This window comes from Salmo salar, chromosome ssa13 (assembly GCF_905237065.1).
Source record: "Salmo salar chromosome ssa13, Ssal_v3.1, whole genome shotgun sequence".
NCBI classification, from domain to species: domain Eukaryota; kingdom Metazoa; phylum Chordata; class Actinopteri; order Salmoniformes; family Salmonidae; genus Salmo; species Salmo salar.
The window spans coordinates 44,256,017-44,282,002 of NC_059454.1; the positions used below are offsets into that span (position 1 = coordinate 44,256,017).

The 25,986-nt window shown below is 44.0% G+C and overlaps 1 protein-coding gene across 2 annotated transcripts in view; it reads right to left on the reverse strand.

Moving 5' to 3' along the window:
• The window catches only part of atf7a (activating transcription factor 7a), a 52,783-nt gene that overhangs the window by 10,270 nt on the left and 16,527 nt on the right, over positions 1–25,986 (reverse strand). The window contains exons 2-8 of one of the 2 annotated variants that reach the window (XM_014135742.2): positions 10,955–11,026; positions 3,882–3,978; positions 2,271–2,401; positions 1,869–2,030; positions 1,287–1,474; positions 909–993; positions 378–497 (exon numbers count right to left, since the gene is read on the reverse strand). In XM_014135742.2, the coding sequence (XP_013991217.2) occupies positions 378–497; positions 909–993; positions 1,287–1,474; positions 1,869–2,030; positions 2,271–2,401; positions 3,882–3,978; positions 10,955–11,002 (831 nt within the window). In that variant the 5' untranslated portion in view covers positions 11,003–11,026. Of the gene's footprint in view, positions 1–377; positions 498–908; positions 994–1,286; positions 1,475–1,853; positions 2,031–2,270; positions 2,402–3,881; positions 3,979–10,954; positions 11,027–25,986 lie in introns of both variants that reach the window. The other variant, XM_014135739.2, reaches the window with a different exon arrangement.

The following is a 25,986-nucleotide window of genomic DNA, read 5'->3' on the forward strand; positions in this document are numbered from 1 at the left end:
ACAGGGGAAGCGGGGACAGACAGCAGACTGCCTTTCCCTGTCACCGCTCTCTTTGTGACTGACAGGTGCCTATCCTATCACTAGATCACTAGAAGATGCATATCGTTCATTCTAGCGAGAGAGGGCTTGACGGACTAGCAAAATGAAAGTAGCCTACTTAGTCTGTTGTTTGTATGAACGCATAGTATTTTGCATTGGTCACATCATTTTTACTGTTTGGAACAAATGTAAGGGTTTGTTAAGCGGTTAATGAGGGTCAGTTAGTCGGCAGCAAAATTGACAGGAATGTGGATCCCTAATAGAGAAAGATAGAGAGACACAGAGAGACACAGAGGGACACAGAGGGACACAGAGAGACGGATGCATCTGTTCCTAACCATCTTGGCCTCCGAGTGTGTGGTGTACCCCGAGGGGGAGTTGGAGCCGCTGCTGCCACCTCCCAGAGGAGGACCAGGGATGCCGGGAATGTTGGGCACCATGTGCATGGGCCGGGCCAGCTAGAGACAGGATGCACACACACACACACACATTTTAACAACCAAGGTTGGGGCTCATGCTGGCAAAGTGAGACACTACTCAATGTCAGTGTTTCAAAGTGCTTCATGTATTCTTCCATGTGAATTCATACTCATTATAGACAACTAGTGCAAACGTATAATTGAATTATTATGTGATCAAACTAGGCTCCCTGACTGATATGTTATTACTCTGCTAGTAATGTAATAATAATTATAATAAATGCCGGTCATGCGAACCCACTATACTGGCGATGCAAGCGTCATGCTCTACCAACTGAGCTACGGGGGACCAGCTTCCAGGTAATGGTCAGCTTCCACTTGAATCAGAATTGGCAACAATCGCCGGTCCCAAACCAGAGAAGGACAGAGCGATGAAGGCAGGTTACTTACAGATATGACAGAGGGTATCTGCATGGGTCCAGGGAGGAGCCCGTTGGGAAGGTGCATCATCATGGGGTAGTGGCCTGTGGGAGAGCTAGAAGAGAGAGGTAGAGGGTTATTGCTGGGGGGAAAAATCTATTTGGAAATCTCCATCTTGCCCTCTGATAGGCTATGTGGAATTCACACCCTATAGGATACACTTATCCAATCCTTTCAGTTCTACAGGGGGGGTAGGGATTGTAAAAAAGGGTTGAAGTGGGATTCAGCATATAACAGCCATCTTTAACTGGATCTCCAGGCCCCACGGAGGACTAGCTTGGTTCCAGAACTGCTTATGCCATCTTCAGATCTGGAACCAGGCTTGTGACGAGAGGACCAGTCACTCACCCCAATACGGAGCGGTTGGATGGTGGGGTGGGTGTGATGACAGAGGTGGGTGAAGGCATGGTGGGCTGCAGGGCGTCGAAGCCCAGGTGGAGGGGCAGAGAGCCTGGTCTGGGCCGCACCGGGAGGGCGCCAGGCCTCACGATTGTGGGGGTGGGGGCCGAACTCAGCGCTGGCCTCGGGGGAGTGTCCTGAGGAGAAGACAGGAGAGATGCCTAGTTCAACACCGGGTGATGAGTATAAGGTCCGCATGAGGTCAATAATGACTCGTTTCCAATGCATTCTGGATTGTTCCTTGATAGCACATAGACATAGTAAAGGAGGAGTACAGCAGGCATGTTGTTCCTCTATCCTGTCATCCATTCGACCCCCATTAACAAACAAACAGTGCCCATCCTGGTCTCTCATACCTACTTACTACCTGTTCCTCTGGCCCTCCCCTGTCCCCTACCTTTGGGTGCGACTGAAGGAATGTGACTGGCATGCCAACCCAGAACTCTAATCCTAACCAATTAGGTCATTCAACATGGGTTTGCTGGTCAGTCATGTCCCCTTAGTTTTGACCCCTACCTTTCCTCTTCTCACCATGGTGTCCCTGCTACTGTCTGACATGCTGGAAAAGGAATCTGGACTTCCTGGTGGGGAGGAGTCAACCTCAACAAGGTTCTCCTCCTTCACCTTCACGGCTTCTGCTGAAGGCGTCTGCAGGCTCATGTCCAGGGCCACCTCCCTGTTCGGGGCAGGGAGCTGGAGGAGAGAGGGAGGGAGACTGTGAGACACTACAAAGCAAAGGAGAAGATCCAGGACTCCAATCCCATTCCAGCCCATTGCTCATGTGACTGACTGGGTTCCGATCCTGGTCTTCTGAGCGTAACAAGACTATTAGTCCACTGACCTAAAGCCTAGAGCTTACGCAAGTCTTCAGGTCTCAGATAGAGTAACGCATTAGGCAAACGTGGTCCATGGAACCACCTGGGTTCTACTCACAGGGTTCTTGGCCCGCTTGTCGTCATCCTCCTGGGCCTTCCTGAACTCCTCAGCGAAGGAGCTAGCCAGCTCGTTGAACAGCCCCACCTCCTCACAGTTCTTCAGGAAGCGAGTGGGAGTAGGGGTCTGGTCTGGAACAGGAGGAAGAGAAACACAGAGAAACGTCTATTTTAGAAAATCTCTCACCTTTTTTTCCATAGTTACCGTGTAAAAAAAACAGCCAATGGATGGATGTTTTACTCTGAAAAACTTTGGCGTGGGGATTTAAAGCTAGAATCCTTAGTTGCTACATACATTTTTGGACTTATAAATTAATTATATATACACACCCATTGATTATTGAATAATATAACTTTGAAACGGCTCATGAGCTTATATCAACTACCATACCCCATCAGAACCCAAAATATAAACTTGAGGGCATTTGATTATCTGGCCCGGGTTACCCCAGTGGAAGGAGTTTGCACTGGGTGAAAAGTGACTGCATTAGTTTTGGAACCGGGCTGCCTCCCGTGTGTGGCATGAGGATTCTGTGTTTTCACATGCAAAAGTAATTGCATTTGATTAAAAAAAAACTCTATCTGCCTTCCCAATGAAAACAAGTTTGAACATTTGAACATATATTTTAGTCTCAAAAACCCGACCCGAGGCAAGTGTCTAGGTTTCGGTTTCAATGATGGACTCTTGGCATAGAGGAACGCCATCTCTGCCTACGTCACTACTTTATCTGCTTGATTACAATATCCGCTTCAATAAAATAGTAGCTAGCAAGATGGAGATCACAGAGGTTCTTTTTTATGAGTGTATTTCACAAGGGGCTAGTTTGCATCAACTACCACTACAAAGGTTATGCCTGCAAACTTGGGTTTTGAATTGTGGAGTTCTGGCATATCTGCCTCGTGATTCATTGGGAGACTCCCCAGAATGTGTTTTTTCCACCTTTATCGACGTAGGCAGTGACGTAGTTTGTCTATGCCAAAAGAGTCCATCAGTGTTGACTAGGGTGGGGTTCTCGAGACTATATCTTTTTTTAGAAAAAGGCTGCATGTTTCTGGATGTTGCACCACGCTGCCTTGTTGACAGCCTGACAGTGCGGTGCAGATTTGAGAAGGGCGCTCCTCCCTCACCACTTTCGACCTTTCACATCACGGACCATACACCGGTGCACCACGGCTCAGGATAACAGAACTCCCTCCTTGTTTTACTCCAATGTTTGTAAACAATAGTTAAAACTATCATTTTGATATCATGGAAGGTCATTTATTGCTTCCCTAGCTCTATCAATTTGACAAAGACTACATTTCTCCAGGCCCTTCCCTCAGCTTTTTTCCCCCAAAACAAAGGCAGTAACACTTTGTTATTCTTCAACTAAGGATTGTAGCTTCAAAGATAATCAAAATAATACAATATTCAACTAAAGGTCTTCAGGGAAATAAAACAAGACAGGTGGTGACAGAGATGCTATTTCTGACTAAAATGTTTTGGTGATCACAACGAGTGACATTTTGGGTACACACCAACAACTGACAAGAGTACCAAAGTAAAGAGGCGACAGTACAAACAGTAGAGTAATAAAGTTGAATAGACCAGACTCACTAGGAGAACCAGTACCTTGGATAATGACAGAGTCAGTCCTGGCAGGGGCAAACTTCAGACTCATCTCATGTTTGTGTTTGTGTACAGCCAGGTGGTCCTCGTTGGTAAACCTCTAGAGGGAGGGAGAGAGAGTTTATGAAGCTGATTAAACGCACGCGCACACACACACACACAACTAGAGGTCTCCTCGGATCCCGAAATGAGATCCGAACCGGATCCCGAAATGAGATCCGAACCGGATCCACGAAATTCCCACCCGACCCCGACAGGATCCGGTCATTTTCTTTGAAAATAAATATTCGATCCGATTCAGATCCGAGGTGGACCAGATGTGACTCGAAATATGTCAGAATTGTGAGAGAATCTAATCCAAATTGGATCGGGTCTGCATTCAATCCAAATTGATTCAAAACATTTTTTTATTTTTTTTATTTAGCTTTTACATATGGAGACCAGCAAATAATTCACTTTAGTCTGTGACCTACTGTAATATTCTGTATTCTTATACTGTTCAACATTAAAATCTAGTCTATTTAACTGTTTTGATCATCATTGATTTAGACTAAAAAAGGTAGGCTATAGCCTGTTTGACCAGCAAGCTTCAAATTAAAAATATATGTTAAATAGTCTACGGAAGGATGGAGTCTGCTGCATTCATTTGCAACAATTGGGGATTTAAAGCGAACATGCAGGCCTACCGCCCGGAGAGTTAATTCAAATGTAATCATTGAAGAGAGAAGACCTGATACCGTGCCTTACGCGATGAATCAAATCGGGAGCCTTTCAACATAAGACGACAATATTTTCTACAATATCAGTCTACCACACGAAAACAACATGAGCAGATTAACTTGGTCAACAATGTTGTTTATTAAAGACGATCAGAAAGAACGTGTCGGTAACTCTGCATTAAAGTATATAACTTGTTTATTTTGAACGAAGCCACGAAACTAGCGTTTGAGTGCGTCCCAGCTTTATGCCTACAAATAGCCTATCACTCGAGTCATTCAACATTACTTACTTATATTTTTTAATTAAAATAGCAAAATAGCCTACTAAATAGGCCAAGCCTAAACAAATAAATTACATAAACTAGTAAATTGACTAAATAAAATGTAATAGCTAAGGTCTTTAAAATATGGGCAACCCTTTCCCCTCCTTACATACAACGTGCATAAAATGAGGCCCATACAACACAATTTGGCTGTTGGTTTTTCATCCTTGGCCTGTAGGCTACTCTCTTTCATTCCGTTTCTTCTTCACGTCAGCAAAGAAGGACTCCATGTCTCAGAAAGTCACTTCATATAACCTATAGGCTATCCCCGATTTCCGCTGCGTCGTCCCCCTCACCGAAAAGTAGGCTATTTTACCATGCGTCACGTGTAGTGCGCACTAGTTCGTTTTCATAATCTGAGGGTTAACTACAAAATGTTTTCATCTGACCTGGTCGGATCCCGGGTAATCGGGTTGGGGTAGATCCGTGAACACACACAAAGAGAGAAAGCGAAAGAGCGAGAGAGAGAGGTGATAATCTATTAGGCCTGATGCTCAGTCAGTTAGGTGCCAGAAACCACCTCAATATCAGAAGTCAAGTCACAGAATCATATACATTTGACTTGCTATCTTTTGGAACACATTCATACGGTATCACGTTGGGTTGCACCACAAAGAATATCTGTGATGTACAATACACTCTGGTTTTTGTACCACAGCCCTTTCAAACTAGACAACATGTCTTGGAAAAGCCATGGCTGACTACCGCTATATGCCACAAAATGCTGCTGACACTGAAAACACATCGACTCAACAGCTTTCTCAGCAGGGAAGTAGAATGCTAGGCCTGCTTGCTGGCTTACTGTACATAATTTGTTCTTAACTGACTTGCCTAGTAAAATAAAAAAAAGGTACAAAAATGTATCTAGCATCTGCTGTGCACTTGTTCTACTACTGCATTTGTAAGACTTATGGTCCACTAAACAAGTAGCCTAGTGCACAAGTATGTGTTTATTCAAGGTATGTGTTCTTCTCTAGTTCCAGCCCATCTGCAAAAGACAGGACACACATGTGCCAGTCAGGCAGGCACACCAAGGTCCTACAATAGTCTTCCTCGGTCAGTCTTTCTGTATTTGTTCTCTTCCCTTTTGGAGTTGCTTTGGTTTAGTTTTAGTTTACAGAACTAGATTGTGTTCATTAGGCACCAAAAGGAAGGAAACGCGCTGAAACCGGGACGGACTACGTGTCACTATGTCCAATAAGAAAAACAATTTAGTTTGCTGTTACAAAGCTTTTTGATACATTTTACCCTGATGAATGCGACCGTGGAGGTGAATCAGGAGGGGATGCAGTAGGTGGAATTTTAATCATCATGGCTTTAGGCTTGAGGCCCAAATGTTACCCTATTTCCTATTTAATGCACGACTTTGACCACGGCCCAAAGGCTCTGGTCGAAAGTGGTGCACTACATAGGGAATAGGGTGCTACTTGTGACACAGACTTTAGTTTCTCCGCCGTCTTCTTCTGAAATGAAGGCTATTTCCGGCTGCGTGAGTGTCACAGTAACAAGTTCAGTTGTGAGAGAGGGGAGAGAGACGGAGAGACGGAGAGAGAGAGAGAGAGAGAGAGAGAGAGAGAGAGAGAGAGAGAGAGAGAGAGAGAGAGAGAGAGAGAGAGAGCCAAGTGGAAACACTGTCAAGTGTCAGGAGCATATTTTTAGCCAGTAACAGCTAGCGGCAGCGTCACCAATACACTCATACGTCTCACAGACTGACAGTATCTTTCCTGTGACCAAGACAACTGGGTAGGGCTGGGGGGGAACCATCTAAAATTAGTCTCTCTGACCTGTACGTACGTAGGAGATACTGGAAGTAAGGATTATCATATCTAACAATAAATAGCAAACAGGTCAAAATGGAGACCCTGTCGCTGTAAACTCAAACTGTACAGAAGGATTCTGGGAAAGGCCAGACTTACACCAGGACAGGTTTCCCCGTATGAATATGCTATGTGCCATAGCAAGACAAGGTCTGGACATGACCTGAATAAAATCATACTTCTGATCTGTTCGGACTGAATAACACACCACACACACACGCAAAAGGGCAGCCAAGTGTTTGAGTGTGAAGGTGTCAAAACACACCCAAGGAGCATCAACACACTATGCTATGATGATTCACAACATGTTGACACACACATTAGGGTTGGGTGATGTCAATCTTCATCCTATCGTGATTATGTAGCCATAAAAACCCACATTGTGATATACGAGGGTATTGCCCCCTATTGGCCAACCCCATATTATTTTTACTCAGCTAAAATTACAGTTGGGCTATAGCGTGAAATCGAATGCTTCAACAGGACAAATCATGACGAAAGATAATGTTGAAAGCCCGGGTAGAGACTAAGTGCAGGCAAATCTTTTCGAATATTTATTTCTGGTGGAGGAGCTTCAGCATAGAACAGGTGTGTGTGTGTGTGTGTGTGTGTGTGTGTGTGTGTGTGTGTGTGTGGTGCACATGATGGAGCGGTGACTGTCTGATGAGGAACGGTCTTACCATAGTGAGTAAGGGAGCACTCTAGGTTATTCAGAACTGGAAAATAAATTGCTTAATTAGCCCCATAAAATAATACATAAATAATCTCACTCATAAAGCTTTGATTGAGAATAGCCTATGCCTGGGCTATTAGACTTTCATTCTTGCGATTTTTGAAAGCAGCAACTTTAGGACAACACCAGGCTAGAATATTTGGCAACTAAGTGACTGTGACTAACTTGTCCTACATTTTTTTAAGACAGGTTATCGGCCATTTGTTTTTTTTTAAATGTTGCATGAAGGGATTTTTCTGGCCCGCATGGATCATTTCTTTCTCAATAAGCTTAAACTTGATTTAAAACTTGTCATTACGTTTTTCTATTGATATTGTTTGTTCTCGCTCTCTCATTATTAGTCATTTTTACATTTTAGTCATTTAGCAGATGCTCTTATCCAGAGCGACTTACAGTAGTGGGTGTATGAATGTTCATTCTTTTTTTTTTGTGCGGTCCTCTGGCTACCTTAGGTTTTTAGGCTATTCAAGCAACTTTTTAAGATGGAACTCCGTTACGTTAATTGTTTGATCGGGAGAAAGCCATGCATAAAACGATCAAAGTGTAACCTATAGCCCAAAGTCATATTCATAGCCTATCGAATGGAGAGAAGGCTATAGTGTATATAGCCTACGTTTTTTTTAAACAGCTAGACACAAGATAGTAAAGTAGTGTCATTCTACGGCGCGTCGGTGGAATTAATCGGCTCTGTCTGGCCTATATTCCTCGCTTGCGTTCTGTATGCAACATACTTATTGAAATAGGCTTTAGCAAATAGGAAGTACCCAGAATGTCACTTGTGCTGCTGTGCTGTGCACTTCGAGACTCCGTTCTTGCCTGCGCGGCGCCAGTCAAGTTCAAATAGGCTAAAGCATTGTCCGTCACATCACGATGTCGTCACCATCGGCGATGGCTGTCAATCATCGTCGATAGACGATACTATCATAATATTGCCCAACACACACACACTAACACTGGCAAGTCAGCTACAGACAGACATCAGTGTTGATTCAACCAAATCTCAAAGGACATCCTGTACATTTTATTTTAGCATCCATTGTAGCCTTTTTGTAACTGATTAATAAATGAATCATGTCAATAAATTAAATATGTTACAACATTGTTGTCCTTACAGAAGCAAGTCAAGTGGAAGCTAAAATGTTTGTTGTGGTAGCTTGAATTTCCTAACAGAAGCAAGTAAAGTGGAAGTCAAACTCAGTGTTGTGGTAACTTCAATTGAGTCCCTTGGTGTCCTGAAGGTTCCGAGAGGGAAATGGAGCCAACAAGCAATCAATGATTCATTCCAGACGCATGTTACTGTGTGTGTGTGTGTGTGTGTGTGTGTGTGTGTGTGTGTGTGTGTGTGTGTGTACAGTGTCTAAACACTAAAATGCCGAGGACAACACTAATGATTTCTTCTAGAATAAAAAGAGACAAAGTAATAACATCAATAATTCCATGTCCACTCTCTTAACAATACAATCATCTGTTGTCTGCAAGCTGTCCACAGTAAAATAGGTGGTAACACTTTTATAAGCATGTGGGAGCCTTTATAATGTTTCCTAATAACAAGGCGTATAAGTCTTAAGTCACGGCATCAATAGTCAAGGAGGGAAGAACCAGAGAGTGCGAGGTGTTGAAAAGACGTCTTCACTGGGACTGTATTGTAATGTCGTACTAGGCTTTAAAACAACTAGCCTATAGGTGAAATCTAGCACCTTAGAACAGAGTACAACAACACCTGTCTTGTTATGACTGATATTCATCATGTTCTGCTGGCCAAAACCAACATTACATGAGACATGATTGTGGCTTGTGTAGTCGTAGACATACTTTACTGCCAAAGCAGTCTCACTCGTGTTGCGCGTCGCTAACCTCCAGTACGGTGGCATCCCAAATGGCACCCTATTCCATATAGAGTGCGCTACTTTTGATCACAGCCCTATGGGACTAGGGTGCCATTTGGGTTGCCTTCAGCCACAGACATTTTGTGCCCAGCCGAGTCACTATGTGGGTCTTCAACTTCCGTGTCTGCAGGGCAGTAGAAGTGAGACAGAGACGGGTTGAAACAATAACGGCGCCTAGATTACTCATCTGTACTGCCTGCTGCCTGTGACTCACTGGCTGGCTGAGTGGAGGAGACACATCCTTGTTAGCAATGTATCGCAACACTGCTAGGCTAGCCGTCTCTGTCAGTGATCAGTGTATTGTCCATGTGGGCTCTCACGGAGAAACAGAAGTAGCCGAGAGACCCATGTTCGACTAGCTAGCTATCACTAACAGTGCGATCAGTGTGTGTGTGTGTGTGTCACCTGGATGGCGTTGTGTCGTCCACGAGGGCTCTTCCAGAGAAACAGAATAAGCAGAGCTAATCCATTTAATAGCCTACATTAGAATTGTTTCGCAACAGAGCTAGCTTCCTAGCTAGTCATTGTCAAGCCAATAAGGAGTAGGCGAGAGAACAGAAGCAGACCGGCAATAGGAATGTGTTGTCCATGTGGACACTCAGCCAGAAACATAAGCCGGTTGATGGCTAACTAAAACATGTCTACTCTCTACCCATGTTCTGTTCCACTGACAGCAGTGGGAACTTCCATTCATTTCACGACAGAACTAGGCTATGTACAGTATGAATGAACATCGTCAGTTTCAACTTCCCAATCAACTGAATGAGGAGGATACTCACTTAGAGTTAATCCAGAGTCAACTGCTATAGACAACACACACTAACACAAATCCACACACACAAATACCAAGTACAACCATACAAACACACACACACACACAGAAATACCAAGTACAACCATACAAACACACACACACACACACACACACACACACACACACACACACATAAATACCAAGTACAACCATACAAACACACACACACACACACACACACACACACACACACACACACACACAAAATACCAAGTACAACCATACAAACACACACACACACACACAAATACCAAGTACAACCATACAAACACACACACACACACACACACACACACAAATACCAAGTACAACCATACAAACACACACACACACACACACACACACACACACACACACACACAAATACCAAGTACAACCATACAAACACACACACACACACACACACAAATACCAAGTACAACCATACAAACACACACACACACACACACACACACACACACACACAAATACCAAGTACAACCATACAAACACACACACACACACACACACACACACACACACACACACACACACACACACAAATACCAAGTACAACCACACACACACACACACACACACACACACACACACACACACACACACACACACACACACACACACACACACACACACACACACACACACACACACACACACACACACACACACACACACACACAAATACCAAGTACAACCATACAAACACACACACACACACACCAAGTACAACCATACACATACACACCTGAAACCCGAGACAAGATGGAGGTAGTTGACGGCTTACCTGTCCACAGCCCGGAGCGTTGCACACAAAAGGTCGGTCGTCCCCCATCTTTGCAAAGAGTTTGCAATGTAACTGTGGGAGAGGAGAAGAGAACATTGTTGTCGTTTCTTTCCTTTTCTTAATTTCCTCAAATCGGTTCAGTTAGTCCTCCAGTAGACTAGTCCAGAAAACAACAAAGCAGGAATACTCCTGTCCTGCTGGTAGGCTAGCTGTAGTCAGGGCAGCCAGGAAGCAGAATGGATTTAAAAATAACCTACCCAAGCAGGGAGGAAAACACACATTGACACACACACACACACACACACACACACACACACACAAAGCTAGGCAGCGAGATGAGGTCTCCCTGGTGGTGTTTCCTTCATACAAGGGGCTTTCAGCTGGCCAATGAATGAGGAGAAGCTTACAGGAGAGAAGGTAGCTAGCATTTGGTTAGTACATAGACTTCTCCATCACACCCACCACTAGTCCCCAAGCACCCATTCTTGACTCTGTCTCTCGCTCTTCTTTTCTGTAGGCTCTTTCTCTCTCTCTCTCTCTCTCTCTCTCTTTTTGCCAGCTCCCTCCATCTTTCAGATTCAACTACCACTCTATAGTCCAGTAGACTACACGTCAATGCCCCCCCCCCCAATCGCCTAGTTTTTGAAGGATGTCATCTCTAATTCCACAGCTCAAATATCTGTGCGCCATCCTACTCCCCTAGTGACCCTCAACAACCATCTTTCATCTCATCCCGGATACGTCCCAAATGGCACCCTATGTCACTGCATAGTGCACCACTTTGACCTCAACCCCATGGGCCCGGGTCAAAGGTAGAGCACTACATAGGGAATAGGGTGCCATTTTGGACGTGGCCCTTATCGTATGATCTCATTTGCCGTTCTTGTCTGCTGCTGTCACCCCACTTTCTCAGTGACTTTACTGCCACAAGCAAAACAGAAACCAAGCACGTTCAGAATGCCGAGAGACCCATGTTCATTCCAGACAAACCCCTAGTCTAACGAGAAGAGACCTAGCTCCTAGCTAGGAAGGGAAGGGCACACTACAGTTGATGAATGGGAGACACACTACTCTCAGCTGGTGTTGGAAGGTGTGAATTGTCAAGAGTTTGAAACTCGCCCATCAAAAATTGTTGCCAATAAGGTACAACACTGTAAATTAGATTTAGGCCTATGCTGCTCTGGGTCGTACTCATTAGTGCACAACGTAGCAAAACATGCAACGGACAAAGAAAACAAGCATTGGACAAAATCAGATTGTATTGGACAAATTCCCTCCCTGTTTCAGGACATTTCCTCTTAGGCCATTTAGGCCCACCCACCTTCTATCTAATCTGCAGTTTCAGTTGATTTCACCCACCTCTCTCAACTCACATTTCCGAGCATAGGCCTATAGTCTACTATTGACAAATGTGACATAACACACATTCAACACCGTTTAGTTTCTCCTTCCCGACCGTGTGTGAGTACAGTTGAACTGACAGGACCTAAAGCTTGTTTGGCGGTTACAGGCCTGGGTTCAACTTTGTCTGTCAACTGTCCCTGTTGAGTACTACCACCCTCCCTCGCTCGCTCTCCTCCTCCCTCTCTTCTCCTCACCTCTTCCTCCCTCTTCTCTATCCCACCCTCTCTTCTATCCCACCCGCTCTCTTTTCCCCTCTTCCCCACAGGGAAGACAGGTTGGGAAGTTTAGTAAAGATAACTTGGTCATGAAATGTTAATCATGGGATGTGATGTAATGTTGGGGATAGGACATTAACATTGAATGACCAAGTTATCTTCACTAAACCTCACAACCTGACTTCAAGTGGAGCATGGGAGCAGAGAGGGATGGAGAGACAGGAGAGGGAAGGTAGAGAAGAGATGATACTTGGGGGTGGGGGTGGGGGGGGGGTGGTTTATGGCATACATTTTTCAGCAGCACTCTGTCCTAACGTCCCAACACAAGCCTCTAGATGACGTCTGGCAACAACTATTACACAACGCAAGTCCCACAACACACACACACACACACACACACACACACACACAACAGATTATACAACAGCATCACTTTCTCCTCCAATAACATCCACTGAAGATGCCATGTAGATCTGTAACCATGTAAATCTCTGTAAGAAACCATCTAATTACAACCTGTTATATGCCTTTTTACATGGTAAACACACTGCCAGGTAGGCCTACAATGTAACCACAGTGTAACTGTACATTCATATAGCCTAGTACTTGACTTACAACCTTTTATAGACCACTCGTTTTAGTAGCACTTATCATGTTTCCACTGTTCAATCTCTCGTCTCTCTCGAAAAATACAAAGGCTGCATCTTATTTGCCTATAAAAAGCAGGCTGGCCTACCCTTCCCCAGTGAGCTCAAAAGGAGGAAACGGAACACATACAAGGCAGAGAAGCAGAGAGCTTGATTCCTAACAGACCTCACAGCCTATGCCGGCGTCCCCAAATGGCACCCTATTCCATATTTAGTGCACTTCTTTTGACCCACTGGGCTCTCGTCAAAAGTAGTCCCCAATATCAGGAATACGATGACATTTGGGATGCAGCCTTGTGTGTGGAGCGGAGAGCAGCAAGCCAATACAGCAGGCTGGTGTTAGGCCTCTTACACTGCCCACACTAAAACACAATCCTCTGAGTCTATTTGGGCAGAGATGTGTGAGTTCAGTCCATCTACACACGACAATACACCAGCAACTCGTTATACTCATGGTGTGGACTAACGGGCTGTGTGTGCCACATCAAGGACAAAAACTGGATGAAGCAGAAGGAGGGGTGGGGGACAGACTTTTACTTGTACACTTGATTACATGGATATGCTTCTTGAAACAAGTCATTACACTTCGTAATTATCATGGCATTTCATTATTATCCAGGTAATTACTTCTAAATATTAAATTCAACAAATTAAGAAATGCCAGGTTGGACAGGATCTGTTGCATTTTTGTACTGACAACATTAACAGAGTCAACATAAAGATATATGTCTAACTTGTCCTTGTCTGCACAAAATAGAATCTGTATTAAAAAAAAAACACTTTCTCGATGCGCAAAACCATTCAAACAAAGCCGGATAGGTTTTCTCCCACTTTTTCCAAAATATTCACATTACGTCACAGACCTTGCTGCGGTCATTCGATGGCAGTGGCATAAGTTCTTCAAAGAGAGAAGGCCGCAGTGAGAGAAATCATGTAGCTTAAGCGACTGAAAATAGGCCTTTTACTAGATGAAATCATAAAAGGAGCGCTTGAGTCTTATTAAAAGAGTTGGATATTTTAGGAAACTTTCTTAATGGAAGTCCAGTGCATTCGGAAAGTGTTCAGACCCCTTGACTTTTTCCACTTTGTTACATTAAAGCCTTATTCTAAAATGGATGAAATACGTTTTTTTCCCCCCTCATCAATCTACACAACACCCCATAATGGCAAAGCAAAAACAGGTTCATAAAATGTTTGCAAATTTATAAAAATTAAAAATTAAAAAAAATATCACATTTACATATGTATTCAGACCCCTTACTCAGTACTTTGTTGAAGTGCCTTTGGCAGCGATAACAGCCATGACACCACAAGCTTGGCACACCTGTATTTGGGGAGTTTCTCCCATACTTCTCTGCAGATCCTCTCAAGTGCTCTCAGGTTAGATGGGGAGCGTCACGGCTATTTTCAGGTCTCTCGAAATATGTTAGATCGAGTTCAAAGTCCGGATTCTGGCTGGGCCACTCAAGGACATTCCGAGACTTCAAATGAAATCAAATTGTATTTGTCACATGCACTGAATACAACAGGTGTAGACCTTACAGTGAAATGCTTACTTACAAGCCCTTAACCAACAATGCTTTAAGTTAAGAAAAAAAGAAAAAAGTGTTAAATAGAAATTAGTACAAATAATTAAACAGCAGCAGTGAAATAACAAGTGAGGCTATATACAAGGGGTACCGGTACAGAGTCAATGTGCGGGGGTAATTGAGGTAATATGTACATGTAGGTAGAGTTAAAGTGACAATGCATAGATTATAAAACAGAGAGTTGCAGCAGCGTAAGAGGGGTCTGGGTAGCCCTTTGATTAGATGTTCAGGAGTCTTATGGCTTGGGGGTAGAAGCTGTTTAGAAGCCTTTTGGACCTCGACTTGGTGCTCCAGTACAGCTTGCCGTGTGTTAGCAGAGAGGACAGTCTATGACCAGGGTGGCTGGAGTTTTTGATCATTTTTAGGGCCTTCCTCTGACACCACCTGATATAGAGGTCCTGAATGGCAGGAAGTTTGGCCCCAGTGATGTACTGGGCCGTTCGCACTACCCTCTGTTGCGTCTTACGGTCGGAGGCCAAGCAGTTGCCATACCAGGCTGTGATGCAACTCGTCAGGATGCTCTCGATTGTGCAGCTGTAGAACCTTTTGAGGATCTGAGGACCCATGCCAAATATTTTCAGTCTCCTGACGTGGAATAGGCTTTGTAGTGCCCTCCACACAACTGTCTTAGTGTGTTTGGACCATGACAGTTTGTTGGTGATGTGGACACCAAGCAACTTGAAGCTCTCAACCTGCTCCACTACAGCCCTGTCAAAGAGAATGGGGGCGTGCTTGGTCCTCCTTTTCCTGTAGTCCACAATCATCTCCTTTGTCTTGATCACATTGAGGGAGAGGTTGTTGTCCTGGCACACACGACCAGGTCTCTGACCTCCCTATAGGCTGTGTCATCGTTGTCAGTGATCAGCCCTACCACTCGTGTCATCGGCAAACTTGGTGGTGTTGGAGTCGTGCCTGGCCATGCAGTCATGAGTGAACAGGGAGTACAGGAGGGACTGCCCCCGTGTTGAGGATCACCGGGGCGGATGTGTTGTTACCTACCTTTACCACCTGGGGGTGGCCCATCAGGAAGTCCAAGAGACAGTTGCAGAGGGAGGTGTTTAGTCCCAGGGTCCTTAGCTTAGTGATGAGTTTTGAGGTCACAATGTTGTAGAACGCTGAGCTGTAGTCAATGAATTGTATTCTCACATAGGTGTTCCTTTTGTCCAGGTGGGAAAGGGCAGTGTTGTGTGCAATAGAGATTGCATCATCTGTGGATCTCTTAGGGCGGTATGCAAATTGAAGTTGGTCTAGGGTTTCTGGGATAATGGTGTTGATGTGAGCCATGACCAGCCTTTCAAAGCACTTCATGGCTACAGACGTGAGTGCTACGGGTTGGTAGTCATTTAGGCAGGTTACCTTAGTGTTCTTGGGCACATGGACTATGGTGGTCTGCTTGAAATATGTTGGTATTACAGACTCAGTCAGAGACAGATTTTAAATGTCAGTGAAGACACTTGGCAGTAGGTCAGTCTATGCTCGAACTACACGTCCTGGCAATCCGTCTGGCCCTGCGGCCTTGTGAATGTTGACTTGTTTAAAGGTCTTACTAACATCGGCTACGGGGAGAGTGATCACACAGTCGTCCTGAACGGCTGGTGCTGTCATGCATGTTTCAGTGTTACTTGCCTCGAAGCGAGCATAGAAGTAATTCAGCTCGTCTGGTAGGTTTGTGTCACTGGGCAGCTCGTGGCTGTGCTTCCCTTTGTAGTCTGTAATAGTTTGCAAGCCCTGCCACATCCGATAAGCGTCGGAGTTAGTGTAGTACGATTCGATCTTAGTCCTGTATTGATGCTTTGCCTGTTTGACGGTTCATCGGAGGGCATAGCGGGATATCTTATAGGCTTCCGGGTTAGAGTCCCGCTCCTTGAAAGCGGCAGCTCTGCCCTTTAGCTCAGTGCGGATGGTGACTGTAATCCATGGCTTCTGTTTGGGTTATGCACTCACGGTCACTGTGGGGACGATGTCATCGATGCACTTATTGATGAAGCCAGTGACGGTTGTGGTGTACTCCTCAATGCCATCAGAAGAATCCCAGAACATATTCCAGTCTGTGCTAGCAAAACAGTCCTGTAGCTTAGCATCTGCTTCACCTGACCACTTTCTTATTGACCGAGTCACTGGTGTTTCCTGCTTTATGGTCAGACTTGTCAAATGGAGGGCGAGCTTTTCATGTGTCTCTGTGTGTGGAGTAAAGGTGGTCTAGAGTTTTTTCCCCTCTGGTTGTACATTTAACATGCTGATAGAAATGTAAAACTGATTTGAGTTTCCTTGCATTAAAGTCCCCGGCCACTATGAGCACCGCCTCCGGATGAGCGTTTTCCTGTTTGCTTATGGCCTTATACAGCTCATTGAGTGAGGTCTTAGTGCCAGCATCGGTCTTGCGTGGTATATAGACAGCTACGAAAAATATAGATGTAAACTCTCTTGGTAAATAGTGTGGTCTACAGCTTATCATGAGATACTCTACCTCAGGCGAGCAAAACCTTGAGACTTCCTTAGATTTTGTGTACCAGGTGTTGTTTACAAATATGCATAGGCCATCCTCCACTTGTCTTACCAGAGGCCGCTGTTCAATCCTGCCGAAAAAGCTTAAAACCCGCCAGATGTATGTTAATCACGTCGTTGTTCAGCCATGACTCGGTGAAACATAATATATTACAGTTATAGATGTCCCGTTAGTAGGATATACACTACAGTTCAAAAGTTTGGGGTCAGTTAGAAATGTCCTTGTTATTGAAAGAAAAGCAAATTTTTTGGTCAATTAAAATAACATCAAATTGATCAGAAATACAGTGTAGACATCGTTAATGTTGTAAATGACTATTGTAGCTGGAAACGGCAGAATTTTTATAGAATATCTACATAGGCGTAAAGAGGCCCATATCAGCAACCATCACTCCTGTGTTCGAATGTCACGTTGTGTTAGCTAATCTAAGTATATCATTTTAAAAGGCTAATTGATCATTAGAACACCCTTACGCAAATATGTTAGCACAGTTGAAAACTGTTGTTCTGATTAAAGAAGCAATAAAACTGGCCTTCTTTAGACTAGCTGAGGAGCTGGAGAATCAGCATTTGTGGGTTCGATTACAGGCTCAAAATGGCCAGAAACAAAGACCTTTCTTCTGAAACTTGTCAGTCTTTTCTTGTTCTGAGAAATGAAGGCTATTCCATGTGAGAATTGCCATTAAACTAAAGATCTTGTACAACTCCCTTCACAGAACTGCACAAACTGTCTCTAACCAGAATAGAAAGAGGACTGGGAGGCCCCGGTGCATAACTGAACTAGACATTAGAGTGTCTAGTTTGAGAAACAGATGCCTCACAAGTCCTCAACTGGCAGTTTCATTACATAGTACCTGCAAAACACCAGTCTCAACGTCAACAGTGAAGAGGCGACTCCAGGATGCTGGACTGATTGGTGGAGTGCTGCTGAGATGGTTGTACTTCTGGAAGGTTCTAGTGGTGTGGGGGCTGTGCTTTGGCAAAGTGGGTGGGGTTATATCCTGCCTGTTTGGCCCTGTCCGGGGGTATCGTCGGATGGGGCCACAGTGTCTCCCGACCCCTCCTGTCTCAGCCTCCAGTATTTATGCTGCAGTAGTTTATGTGTCGGGGGGCTGTCTGTTATATCTATTGTATTTCTCCTGTGTGAATTTAAGTTTCTCTCCCTCTCTCCCTCCCCCCCTAGGACCATGCCTCAGGACTACCTGGCCTGATGACTACTTGTTGTCCCCAGTCCACCTGGCCGTGCTGCTGCTCCAGTTTCAACTGTTCTGCCTGCGGCTATGGAACTCTGACCTGTTCACCGGACGTGCTACCTGTCCCAGACCTGCTGTTTTCAACTCTCTAGAGACAACAGGAGCAGTGGAGATACTCTGAATGATCGGCTATGAAAAGCCAACTGACATTTACTCCTGAGGTGCTGACCTGTTGCACCCTCGACAACCACTGTGATTATTATTATTTGACCCTGCTGATCATCTATGAACATTTGAACATCTTGGCCATGTTCTGTTATAATCTCCACCCAGCACAGCCAGAAGAGGACTGGCCACCCCTCATAGCCTGGTTCCTCTCTAGGTTTCTTCCTAGGTTCTGGCCTTTCTAGGGAGTTTTTCCTAACCACCGTGCTTCTACACCTGCGTTGCTTGCTGTTTGGGGTTTTAGGCTGGGTTTCTGTACAGCACTTTGTGACATCAGCTGATGTAAGAAGGGCTTTATAAATACATTTTATTGATGATCTCCACAGAGGAGCTCAGGAGCTCTGTCAGAATGACCATTGGGTTCTTGGTCACCTCCCTGACCAAGGCCCTTCTCCCCTGATTGCTCAGTTTAGCTGGGTGACCAGCTCTAAGAAGAGTCTTGGTGGTTCCAAACTTCTTCAATTTAAGAATGATGGAGGCCACAATGCTGCAGCAATCTTTTGGTACCTTTCCCTAGATCTGTGCCTCGACACAATCCTGTCTTGGAGCTCAATGACAAGGTACAAATCTGTCATTCTGTCTCTGAGCAAGGCGGTTAACCCACTGTTGCCCAGGCGTCGAAGATGTAGATGTCGATTAAGGCAGCCTGACCCACCTCTCTGATTCTGAAATGTGGAAGGCACATTTCAGTTGAAGGCATTCAGTTGTACAACTGACTAGGTATCCCCCTTTCCTTTCCCTTTTTACACACAATTCCTTTGACCTCATGGCTTGGTTTTTGCTCTGACATGCACTGTCAACTATGGGACCTTATATAGACAGGTGTGTGCCTTTCCAAATCCTGACCAATCAATTGAATTTACCACAGGTGGACTTCAATCAAGTTGTAGAAACATCTGAAGGATGATTTGCAAAAAATTCTAAAAACCTATTTTCACTTTGTCATTATGGGGTACTGTGTGTAGATTTATTTATTTATTTTTTATTTCACCTTTATTTAATTAATCAGGTTGGCCAGTTGAGAACAAGTTCTCATTTACAACTGCGACCTGGCCAAGTTAAAGCAAAGCAGTGCGACAAAAACAACAACACAGAGTTAAACATAAATAAATAAATACATTTACTGTGTGTGCAAATATACAAGAGTAGGGAGTAAGGCAATAAATAGCCTATAGAGGTGAAATAATTACAATATAGCATTAACACTGGAGTGATAGATGTGCAGATGATGTGCAAGTAGAGATACTACTTAAGCTTCCAGCTTCAGTGATTTTTGCAATTCGTTCTAGTCATTGGAAGCAGAGAACTGGAAGGAAAGGCGGCCAAAGGAAGTGTTGGCTTTGGGGATGACCAGTGAAATATACCTTCTGGAGAGCGTGCTACGGGTGGGTGTTGCTCTGGTGACCAGTGAGCTGAGATAAGGCGGGGCTTTACCTAGCAAAGACATATAGATGACCTGGAGCCAGCGGGTTTGGCGACGAATATGTAGTGAGGGCCAGCCAACAAGAGCATACAGGTCGCCGTGGTGGGTAGTATATGGGGCTTTGGTGACAAAACGGAAGGCACTGTCATAGACTACATCCAGTTTGCTGAGTAGAGTGTTGGCGGATATTTTGTAAATTACATCGCCGAAGTCAAGGATTGGTAGGATAGTCAGTTTTACGAGGGTATGTTTGGTAGCATGAGTGAAGGAGGCTTTGTTGCGAAATAGGAAGCCGATTCTAGATTTAATTTTGGATTGGAGATGCTTAATGTGAGTCTAGAAGGAGAGTTTACAGTCTAACCATAAACCTAGGTATTTGTAGTTGTCCACATATTCTAGGTCAGAACCGTCCAGAGTAGTGATGCTAGTCGGGCAGGAGGGTGCGGGCAACAATCGGTTGAAGAGCATGCACTTAGTTTTACTAGCATTTAAAAGCAGTTGGAGGCCACGGAAGGAATGTTGTATGGCGTTGAAGCTCGTCTGGAGGTTTGTTAGCACTGTCATGACGTTGGCCTCTTTGAGTACAGGGAGGACAGTTGACCCCCTCCCCCTTGCACCATCCCCCAACCTACCTCCCCCACCCAGGCCCTGTGTGAAGGGTTGTAAAATTCTAGAGGAGAATCTCTTGCCACATGGTTCATAGAGAGACACAGGAAATTCTTCCAACTCACAGAATTGGGGAACTGAATGACATGTATGTTCTGGAGAAGGTATGGGAGATTGGTGAAGAATCCAGCTACAAACTGGTCCGCTTGGTACAATTTTGTGATACTCAGAAGAGACGATATAGCCATATTACCATAAAACTGTTTATATAATAGCCTCAGCTATCGGACTTGCATCCAAATGGTTGTATAGAATGTATTAATAAGGATAAAGCTATTTGTGATACATTGAGATGCTGTGTACTGATGTTAATGTGATAAATACATTCTATGTTCAAAGATTAAATCAGTCATCGGCACACCCCCCAGGGACACAGACAGGACCAGGCGTCATGTGACAAGCCTGTTCTATGTTCACTATAAAACCCCACCCTGATTTACTGTCTGGAGACCAGGCCTCCACTCCATTGCGAGTTGGCCAATAGGTTTTACCATCCAATTCCTCTACTGAAAGTGAACTATACCACGTGGTTAACTTTTAGACTATCGATATCGACAGAATAAGAACAAGTCTTTGATATTAATTAATAGTCTGCAGCTAGAAATTATATCATTGAACGCGAAGACCGACGAAACATCCATTCTATGACGACATTAATGAATGTTGCTTTGAAAGATCCATTCTAACCGAGAGAGAGAGAGAGAGAGAGAGAGAGAGAGAGAACGCGGACAAAACTCTCCAACAGAACGACGCTCCAACAAGGATCCCGACGACACACTGAGCGTAAATATATATTGATTGCAATTGTTCCCGAATGAGTGAGCGTTCATGTGCAAAGGATTAGCATATCAATTGTTAATATTAATGAACTCTGTGTGCCTCCTCAGCTGAACTTTTTATGACCCTTTGTCTAACAGACCAGCCATGCCTGTTTAGCCCACTAGGGCACATTACTCTACCAATTCTTTGTGATGATAATTACTGTTTGTATGCTTTCTGTGAATTACTTAGTTTAGTAAATAAATGATTTTAAGACAATTGATGTATGGATGACTCTTAGTAAAGGCTGGGTTCGTGCAGATACAACAATTTAAGACGTTTGGAATGAGACTGGACGCGAGGTAAAATACCCCATTTAAACCAGAAGATAATCGGCCTATACTATAATAGAATATAATATATAACGTTATAATATAGGAAAGTTATATTAGGAAAATTATAACTTTGTAATCTGAATATTTTCCTTGGTGGCCCGATCTCCTAGTTAATTACAATTAAACGATTAATCAGTTTAATCGTGTGATAATAATTACAGGGAGTTAATTGATAAACATGTCTTCAGTTTAATGGTGACCCAAAGACACGACAGCACAGTGTCCAAAGAAGGGGCAGATGTATACAGAATGGTGTCATCTGCGTAGAGGTGGATCAGAGAATCACCAGTAGCAAGAGCGACATCATTGATATATACAGAGAAAAGAGTCGGCCCTAGTACTGAACCCTGTGGCACCCACATAGAGACTGTGAGGCAGTCATTTGAGAAGCCAAGGCTATTGAGTCTGCCGATAAGAATGCGGTGATTGATGAAGAAACAATTTAATTTAATCAATTTTACAATAAGGCTGTAACGTAACAAAATTTAGAGAAGGGTCTGAATACTTTCTGAATGCACTGTATAGGCCTTGGCCTAGAAAGAATCAGAAAACTCACACACCCCCATAAAAAGGAAAAGCAGCCAACAAGTGCTCAGCATATGTGGAAACTCCTTCAAGACTGTTGGAAAAGCATTCCTCATGAAGCTGGTTGAGAGAATGCCAAGAGTGTGCAAAGCTGTCATCAAGGCAAAGGGTGGCTACTTTGAAGAATCTAAAATATATTTTGATTTGTTTAACACTTTTTTGGTTACTACATGATTCCATTTGTCATTTCATAGTTTTGATGTCTTCACTATTATCCTACAATGTAGAAAATAGTAAAAATTAAGAAAAACCCTTGAATGAGTAGGTGTCCAAACTTTTGACTGGAACTGTATATTTAAAAGGACTTCGTTGACTTACTGTGTGAGGTGAAGAAAACATTACTGAGAAGCCCAGCTGGGCTCTTTCCTACATTTGACATTTGTTAGAAGCAGGCCAGGTACTTCTATGCTAGCTCTGTCAACATTAACAGGACAGAGAAACCAGTCACATGCTCATTGCTCACATGGAGCGCGTAAGTTATGGTATGAAATAAACCAAAACTTGTTTCTCTCAAGTGTAGCGGGATGTTAACTCTGCAAACAACGTTTCCACTCAGAGAAGGAGATCAGTAAATTACTGTAATTAATACATGCATTAACAGAAATGAATATAAACAAATGACAGGGATTAACAGTAAATTGCCTGTTTTAGAAACGGTAGGCTACCACATGAGCATTCATTAAAGCGCATTGCGAGCCGACACTGTATAGCCTAGCCTACTATACTACTTTGCGCGGATTGGTGGGTCCGGCATTATTTCTTTTGGGGGGGGGGGGTTCGCCTAGGGTGGAATATCGGACCGGGCCTGATCAGCGTTGATTAGTCTATACATTTAAAGTAAGAAAAGATTCCGTATCAAATCATACCATACCAGGTTAGATAGGATTGGCGCACTGTCCATTTGATACAACATTAACGCATTATCGGACTCAGAGCCAGAACAACCTTGTCGACTGCTGTTTAACGAGTCATGAATAGTCAGACATGTCCAACCTTTTTCAAAGGAAGACCGATGTATTTATTTACTAGCAAGCAATGAAAATGTGCATTGCATGAAAGTTCACACATCTTATAGCATTCTACACCCCTGTGTATCTAGCGTTTTAGCTGCTCCTTGAGCATCAAAGCACATTTGGAAAGAAGGAGATGTAGAAAGTTTGACAGACTAAGTCAGCAAAATAATTGCTTATAATCATTAGTAAACACACTAGCGGTTCTGGGGGGGGGCAGTGCCCTGTGACAACAATTTTGGACCCCCTTGTGGCCCCCCTAAATGTGGAGTATGAAATAATTTTGACATAACAAATTTTTGCTATCGTTCTTTTTTTTTACATCCGTTATTAGACAGTGGCAACGATGATGATTATGAACATGGTCTTTTGCCTGCAATGCAGTGAAGAAAACGATATGACAACAATAACGTCTAATGTAACTGGCCCCTCTAACAGTACAACTGGCCCCAGCTTGGCCGCCCCCCAGTTGAAATGGTCTAGAACCGCCACTGAGTAAACACTCCCGCTATTGTGTCAACTTTATCTACACTGAACAAAAATATAAACCCAACATGTAAAGTGTTGATCCCATGTTTCGTGAGCTGAAATAAAAGATCCCAGAAATGTGCACAAATTAGTTTACATCCCTGTTAGTGAGCATTTCTCATTTGCCAAGATAATCCATCCACATGACAGATGTGGCATATCAAGAAGCTGATTAAACAGCATGATCATTACACAGATGTACCTTGTTCTGGGGGCAGTAAAAGGCCAACAAAAATGTGCAATTTTGTCACAACACAATGCCACAGATGTCTCAAGTTCAGGGAGTGTGCAATTGGCATGCTGACTGTAGGAATGTCCACCAGAACAGTTCCCAGAGAATTACATTTTCATTTATCTACCATAAGCCGCCTCCGTTGTCGTTTTAGAGAATTTGGCAGTACGTCCAACCGGCCTCACAACAGCAGACCAGTATGGCGTCGTGTGGGTGAGCGGTTTGCTGATGTCAACCTTGTGAACAGAGTGCCCCATGGTGGCGGTGGGGTTACGGTATGGCATAAGCTCGAGACAACCAACACAACTGCATTTTATCGATTGCAATTTGAATGCACATAGATACCATGACGAGATCTTGAGGCCCATTGTCGTGCTATTCATCCACTGCCATCACCTCATGTTTCAGCATGCCTAGTTGAATAAAAAATGTAAAAAATATGTTTTTACCTTTAAAATGCACGGCCCCATGTCGCAAGGATCTGTACACAATTCCTGGTAGCTGAAAATGTCTCAGGTCTTCCATGGCCTGCATACTCACCAGACATGTCACCCATTGAGCATGTTTGGGATGCTCTGGATTGATGTGTACGACAGTATGTTTTAGTTCCCGCCAATATCCAGCAACTTAGCACTTTAGTACTGCCAGTGTAACAGTATAGCTTCCGTCCCTCTCCTCGCCCCTACCTGGGCTCAAACCAGGAACACATCGACAACAGCCACCCTCGAAGCATTGTTACCCATCGCGCCACAAAAGCCGCGGCCCTTGCCGAGCAAGGGGAACAACTAGCGCTATTAGCGCGCACCCCGCTAACTAGCTAGCCATTTCACATCGGTTACACCAGCCTAATCTCAGGAGTTGATAGGCTTGAAGTCATAAACAGCTCAATGCTTGAAGCACAGCGAAGAGCTGCTGGCAAACGTGTACACCGAGGAAGAGAGGTGACGGACAGACAGAGACGCAACTTCACTGCTTGACATGATGAATGAAATCCTGCTTGAGACTGAAATGACCGAACAAATGAACAACGAAACAGCACAGCAAGTAAGTGAAAGAAATAGACTTTGATTATGTTTTACTGGTAATAGGGACATATGTAAATGCCAACAAAATAACGTTTTGGTAAGTGTGGTGTGTAACCTTCACTTAACTAGGCAAGTCAGTAAATAACAAATTCTTATTTACAATGGCGGACAAACCCGGACGACGCTGGGACAATTGTGTGCCGCCCTATGGGACTCCCAATCACGGCCGGATACAGCCTGGATTCGAACCAGGGACTGTAGTGACGCCTCTTGCACCGAGATGCAGTGCCTTAGACCGCTGCGTCCATATGTGTGTGTGTTAAATATTTAACTGTACTAGAATGCTTAAAAAGGCAGCTAAAATGTTATATCGGTTATCGGCATGGGGTTTTTTTTGGAAAGGAAAATATTGGATATCGGTCAAAAATGTCATATCGGTGCATCCCTAATTGAAATGGTTTTGACAGCTGTTTTATTTTCATGACAGTCTTCATCCTATAACCATTAGTTACACGGTTATTCAATTATCGTCACATCCCATCGTACATCCTGATATTTCCAGGTTCTGACCACTAGATGGTGCTATTCCAAGAGATTTTTGTTGTTGTTGTAAGAACCCCCTCCCCTTAAT